The following is a 6518-nucleotide window of genomic DNA, read 5'->3' as shown; positions in this document are numbered from 1 at the left end:
TCTCCTCTTGAAACTGAGATTCTGACCTCAACAGGACAGACTTCTCCAAGCAGATGTTGGACTGAGCTTTATTTTCACTAAAGGCTTTTTTTAAAAAAAAAAAAAAAAGAGATGAAGTGACTCTTCCCCATGTTTCCCAGTGGGTTAGATGAATCCTCCCTTCTTTTTTATATATATATATTCAAAAAAAAAGAAAAAAAAGAAAAAAAAAAGTAATTTAAAGCTTGCCCTTGTGGTAGTGCAAGGGGTTTCTATACTGATTAGCAATGGTTGCTAAGGACAAGAATGTAGTGGTGTAGAAAGGGATTTTTTTTTTTTTTTTTTAGTTGAGATTTCAGAGCCAAAGCTCTTCCCACCTTCCACCTCGTCCTTTGAGAGTGGACTTGAGCTGATATTTTAAAGGAAAAAAAAAGGAAAAAACCCTTTTTTTTTTAATTAAAAAAAAAGAATAATTCTATATTATTTTATTTTAATTTTTTTTTTTTGGAAAGACCAAGCAGAAGGGCCTTACCCCAGGGAGCCAGGTCCCAGGGGTTGGTGGAGCAGTCACACCGAGACCCCCCCCCAACAGCAGGAGGAGGAGGAGGGGCTGGGGGCCACCAGCCCCCCGGGACCTCCCTTTGCACCCCAAAACCAGCAGGTTTTACACTTTCTAACTCCAGGAACTGTCTATATTAGACACGTGTTAAACCTTCCCTCCTCACCCACGGTTCTTGTTTGGTTTTTTTTGTTTTTTTTTTTTTTTTTAACCAGGAGAGAAGCAAACCAAGTCTCAGTTCCTTTTTTTTTTTTTTTTTTTTAATTTTTTTTCTGTGTCATGATTTAATATTTATGAAATTGTATTTAAATGTTGATTTTTTTTTTTTTCTGGGGGGGTGGCTTTGTTTTCTCTTCCTGGGGGGAGGGGCAGATTTACTCAACGAGTTGGTGGGGATTTGAGGGGGGGGGGGGGGGGGCTATTTCTGGATCACCTCAGCTTTTTGATGAGTTTTCAGAACTTGCTCCTTTTCCTGCGTTTTGGGAAGAAGGTGACACCTCCTCCCACCCCCCCAGCGTGGGGAGGGGACATCCCGGGACCCCCTGCTGCTCTTGGCACCTCTGATTGTCACCAGGACCTGGAGGGATCCACGGAGGGAGCTGTTTGGGACCCCCGGGGAGGGACAAGACCCCCCCCCCCTCCCCCCGGTGCCACCTCCAGGTGTTGGGATGGACTTTGGATCGATTCCTGCTCCGGGTGTTGTCACCGTCACCCCCGGGACCCCTCCCCACGGACAAAGAGGATCCCCGGGAAGCCACCGACCCCCCCGCCACGGGATGGGGTCGGGATGGAGCCGTGGAGCCGGGATGGGGCCGGGATGGAGCCGGGATGGGGCCGGGATGGGGTCGGGATGGGGCCGGGATGGGGTCGGGATGGATTTTTCCTCGTCCTGCCGGGGGTCGGCAGCGCCGTTGTCACCTCCCCTCCCACTCCGCGACCCCCCCCCCACGCAGGGATGGCTTTGTCCCCGCGTGTCCCCGTTGTCCTCTCGGCTGTGTAACTCTCGTGGCCCTCGCTGCCTCTCGGACGCGCAATACACCGTGTGCTGCCCACCCCCTCCTGCGCCTCTGTCACCCGCGGGGGGGACACGGGTGGGAGGGGACACGGGAGCCCCCGGGGTGGCACGGGTGGGGGGGGACAGAGGAGGAGACACGGGACCCCCCGGCTGTTGCACGGGTGGGGGGGATGGAGGGACGTGGGACCCCTGGGGTGGCACGGGTGGGGGGGACAGAGGAGGGGACAGGGGGTGGCACGGGTGGAAGGGGACGAGGGACCCGCGGGGTGGCACGGGTGGGGGGGACAGAAGAGGGGACACGGGACCCCTGGGGATGGCACGGGTGGGGAGGGTGGAGGGGACAGAGGGGACACGGGACCCCCGGGGGTGACACGGGTGGGGGGGACATGGGACCCCCGGGGGTGACACCGGTGGAAGGGGACAGAGGAGGGGACAGGGGATCCACGGGGGTGACACGGGTGGGGGGATGGAGGGGACACGGGAACCCCGGGGGTGACACGGGTGGGGGGGACACGGGACTCCCGGGGATGGCATGGGTGAGGGGGACACGGGACCCCTCCGGGGGTGACACCGGTGGAAGGGGACAGAGGAGGGGACAGGGGACCCACGGGGGTGGCACGGGTGGGGAGGATGGAGGGGACAGAAGACCCCTGGGGGTTGCACGGGTGGGGGGGACACGGGACCCCCGGGGGTGGCACGGGTGGGGGGGGCTGCCGGGGGCCGGGACCCCTGGGTTCTTCCCCATGGTGGGGGTGGCGTGGGAGGGGGCGATCCCCGGGGGTCTCGGGGGCCTCCGGGAACCGAACCCGCGGAGTCACCGCCGGGACTACAACTCCCAGCGTGCCCCGCGCCCGCCTCACCCCGCAAGACGGCGAGCGGGGATTGGTCGGTCGAGCAGAACCCATCGGCGGGCGCCTTGTTAATCCGGACCCGGCCCGGTTTTCACGGGACGGAGTCAAGATGGTTCTGGAGAGCACCATGGTGTGGTGAGCGGGAGGGAAGGGGGGGCTGGAACCGGGGAACCATCCCCAAAACCCCCCCCGGGCACAAACCCCCCCGAGCCCGGGCCCGGCCCGAACCGCCGCAGCTTTCCCTGAGTCATCCCGGGAGGCGGCGGGGCCGGACCGGGCCGGACCGGGCCTGAGGGGGGAACTGGGGATGGAGGAAAGGTTGAGGGGGTAGGGATGGGGGGGAATGGGGAGGGGGCGTGAGGGAGAGGGGGGAAAGATCCTGGGGGGGGGACGGGGCTGAGGGGGAGGGTCCTGGGTGGACTGAGGAGACCCCAAGGAGGGGATGGGGAGAGGGGACCCCAATGAGGGGATGGGGAGAGGGGACCCCAATAAAGGGATGGGGTAGGGGAGACCCCAGTGAGGGGATTGGAGAGGAGACCCCAATGAGGGGATGGGGTACGGGAGACCCCAATGAGGGGATGGGGCAGAGGGGACCCCAATGAGGGGATGGGGTAGGAGAGACCCCAATGAAAGGATGGGGAGAGGGGACCCCAATGAGGGGATGGGGTAGGGAAGACCCCAATGAGGGGATGGGGAGAGGGGACCCCAATGAGGGGATGGGGTTTAGGAGACCCCATTAAAGGGATGGGGTAGGGGAGACAGCAATGAGGGGATAGGGAGAGGGGACCCCCATGAGGAGATGGGATAGAGGGGATCCCAATGAGGCAATAGGGTAGGGGAGACCCCAGTGAAAGGATGGGGAGAGAGGACCCCAATGAGGGGATGGGATAGGGGAGACCCCAATGAAAGGATGGGGAGCGGGGACCCCCATGAGGGGATGGGGTAGGGGAGCCCCTCATGAGGAGACCGGTGAGGAGCCCCCTGCCCCGCGGTGGCCCAGCCACAGAAACCCTTCAGCTCTTGTTGAGCCAGGGTGACCTCCCTGAAGTCTGACCCAAGGGAGGGGCTTTTCCCACCCGGAAAATCCTTTTCCAGGTGGCATTTTCCCACTCGGATTCCTTCAGAGCTGAGGGAGTGGAGAGCAGGAACCTCTTGGCAGGCACCGCGGGGCTGTGCTGGGTGGGACTGAGCATCAGGCTTTTTGGGGGGAGGGGGGTCTGGTGTTTTGGGGGATAAACCCGGAGTGTTGCAGGCTCCTCACCCCCCTCCACCTTCCCGTGTTTCAGCGTTGATAACAGTGAGTACATGAGGAATGGGGACTTCCTCCCCACCCGCCTGCAAGCCCAGCAAGATGCTGTCAACATTGTCTGCCACTCCAAAACCCGCAGCAACCCCGAGAACAACGTGGGGCTCATCACCTTGGCCAAGTACACCCCAGGGAAGGGGGCACCTCAACCTCAGGGGGGGCCCCCGAGAGGCCACAGGGATGGGGAAGGGGGGAAACGCTCCAGTTCCAGTTCCAGTTCTGTCTGGGAGGACTGGTTCCAGCAAAATGGAAGTTCCTGGCTGGGTCTCTGGCTCGTGGGGTTCGGTCCTGCGGGGCTGGCACAGGGCAGAGGGTTTCCTCTCCCAGGATGTCTCTGCCAGGCCTGTTCTTCTGTGGCCTGGTGTCCCCAAGGGTGACAAATGATGGAGCCAGCCCTCTGTTTTCCTGAGGTTTGCAGGGTTTGGTGCCCCTGGGAGCTCCCTCGTGGGCAGAGTGGGTCACAGTGGGATGAGGGTTGCACACAGGAGACAGATTGAGGCAAAAAAACCCTCCCTGGAGACACTGGCACGGGTGGAGGGGAGGTGGGGAGGGGGCTTCCTGCTCCCCCAGACCAGACAAGGAGTTGGCAGAGGAGCTCCCAAGGGGGGAGGAGGCTGAGGGGAGGTGGGGAGGGGGCTTCCTGCTCCCCCAGACCAGACAAGGAGTTGGCAGAGGAGCTCCCAAGGGGGGAGGAGGCTGAGGGGAGGTGGGGAGGGGGTTTCCTGCTCCCCCAGACCAGGCAAGGAGTTGGCAGAGGAGCTCCCAAGGGGGAGGAGGCTGAGGGGAGGTGGGGAGGGGGCTTCCTGCTCCCCCAGACCAGACAAGGAGTTGGCAGAGGAGCTCCCAAGGGGGAGGAGGCTGAGGGGAGGTGGGGAGGGGGTTTCCTGCTCCCCCAGACCAGGCAAGGAGTTGGCAGAGGAGCTCCCAAGGGGGGAGGAGGCTGAGGGGAGGTGGGGAGGGGGTGTCCTGCTCCCCCAGACCAGACAAGGAGTTGGCAGAGGAGCTCCCAAGGGGGGAGGAGGCTGAGGGGAGGTGGGGAGGGGGCTTCCTGCTCCCCCAGACCAGACAAGGAGTTGGCAGAGGAGCTCCCAAGGGGGGAGGAGGCTGAGGGGAGGTGGGGAGGGGGCTTCCTGCTCCCCCAGACCAGACAAGGAGTTGGCAGAGGAGCTCCCAAGGGGGGAGGAGGCTGAGGGGAGGTGGGGAGGGGGCTTCCTGCTCCCCCAGACCAGACAAGGAGTTGGCAGAGGAGCTCCCAAGGGGGGAGGAGGCTGAGGGGAGGTGGGGAGGGGGTTTCCTGCTCCCCCAGACCAGGCAAGGAGTTGGCAGAGGAGCTCCCAAGGGGAGAGGAGGCTGAGGGGAGGTGGGGAGGGGGTGTCCTGCTCCCCCAGACCAGACAAGGAGTTGGCAGAGGAGCTCCCAAGGGGGGAGGAGGCTGAGGGGAGGTGGGGAGGGGGCTTCCTGCTCCCCCAGACCAGACAAGGAGTTGGCAGAGGAGCTCCCAAGGGGGGAGGAGGCTGAGGGGAGGTGGGGAGGGGGTTTCCTGCTCCCCCAGACCAGGCAAGGAGTTGGCAGAGGAGCTTCCAAGGGGGGAGGAGGCTGAGGGGAGGTGGGGAGGGGGCTTCCTGCTCCCCCAGACCAGACAAGGAGTTGGCAGAGGAGCTCCCAAGGGGAGAGGAGGCTGAGGGGAGGTGGGGAGGGGGTGTCCTGCTCCCCCAGACCAGACAAGGAGTTGGCAGAGGAGCTCCCAAGGGGGGAGGAGGCTGAGGGGAGGTGGGGAGGGGGTGTCCTGCTCCCCCAGACCAGACAAGGAGTTGGCAGAGGAGCTCCCAAGGGGGGAGGAGGCTGAGGGGAGGTGTTTGTGTTGCAGTAACTGTGAGGTGCTGACCACGCTGACTCCAGACACGGGCAGGATCCTTTCCAAGCTCCACACTGTGCAGCCCAAAGGGAAAATCACCTTCTGCACGGGGATCAGAGTGGCTCACGTGAGCTCCTTCCTCCTGAAACCCCTCTTGGGAACCCCCAGCTGTGGATGGGGTGGGTGTTTTCAGCACACTGCTGACTTCTCTGCTCTTGCAGCTGGCCCTGAAGCATCGCCAGGGCAAGAACCACAAGATGAGGATCATTGCCTTCGTGGGGAGCCCCGTGGAAGACAACGAGAAGGATGTGAGTGGGGGGCAGGCAGGGGAGGAAATGCTGGGGCTGAGACCCCATCCCTGGGACAAGGACAGGGATCCCCATCTCCCTCCCCAGCTCAAGCAGCTCCTGAGGGAGCTTGTGCCACGTCCCTCGTAGCTGTCACCTCGTAGCTTGGAACCACTCTGGGGACTTCTGCCTGAGGAGCTGGGGAGGGAATCTGGGTCCTTGGGGAGGGAATCTGTGTCCCTGGGGAGGGAATCTGTGTCCTTGGGAGAGAATCTGTGTCCTTGGGGAGGGAATCTGTCCCTGGGGAGGGAATCTGGGTCCCTGGGGAGGAAATCTGCGTCCCTAGGGAGGAATTCTGTGTCCCTGGGGAGGAATTTTGTGTCCTTGGGAGGGAATCTGTGTCCCTGAGGAGTAAAATCTGTGTCCCTGGGGAGGGAATCTGTCCCTGAGGAGTAAAATCTGTGTCCCTGAGGAGAAATTCTGTGTCCCTGAGGAGGAATTCTGTGTCCCTGAGGAGGAAATCTGTGTCCCTGGGGAGGAAATCTGTGTCCTTGGGGAGGAAATCTGTCCCTGAGGAGTAAAATCTGTGTCCCTGGGGAGGGAATCTGTGTCCCTGGGGAGGAAATCTGGGTCCCTAGGGAGGAATTTTGTGTCCCTGAGGAGGAA

At 61.6% G+C, this 6518-nt stretch overlaps 1 protein-coding gene across 1 annotated transcript; it reads left to right on the top strand.

Moving 5' to 3' along the window:
- The first annotated feature begins 2403 nt into the window (after positions 1-2403).
- On the top strand, positions 2404-6005 carry PSMD4 (proteasome 26S subunit ubiquitin receptor, non-ATPase 4). The gene is made up of 4 exons (XM_071727008.1): positions 2404-2539; positions 3691-3831; positions 5578-5692; positions 5787-6005. Exons 1-4 carry the CDS (start codon positions 2514-2516, stop codon positions 6000-6002), a joined length of 498 nt encoding a protein of 165 aa, XP_071583109.1. The 5' UTR covers positions 2404-2513; the 3' UTR covers positions 6003-6005.
- The last annotated feature ends 513 nt before the right edge of the window (positions 6006-6518 follow it).

This window comes from Heliangelus exortis, chromosome 27 (assembly GCF_036169615.1).
Source record: "Heliangelus exortis chromosome 27, bHelExo1.hap1, whole genome shotgun sequence".
NCBI lineage: Eukaryota > Metazoa > Chordata > Aves > Apodiformes > Trochilidae > Heliangelus > Heliangelus exortis.
The sequence above is the reverse complement of the archived record's forward strand: the minus strand, read 5'-3'. Positions and strand labels throughout refer to the sequence as shown.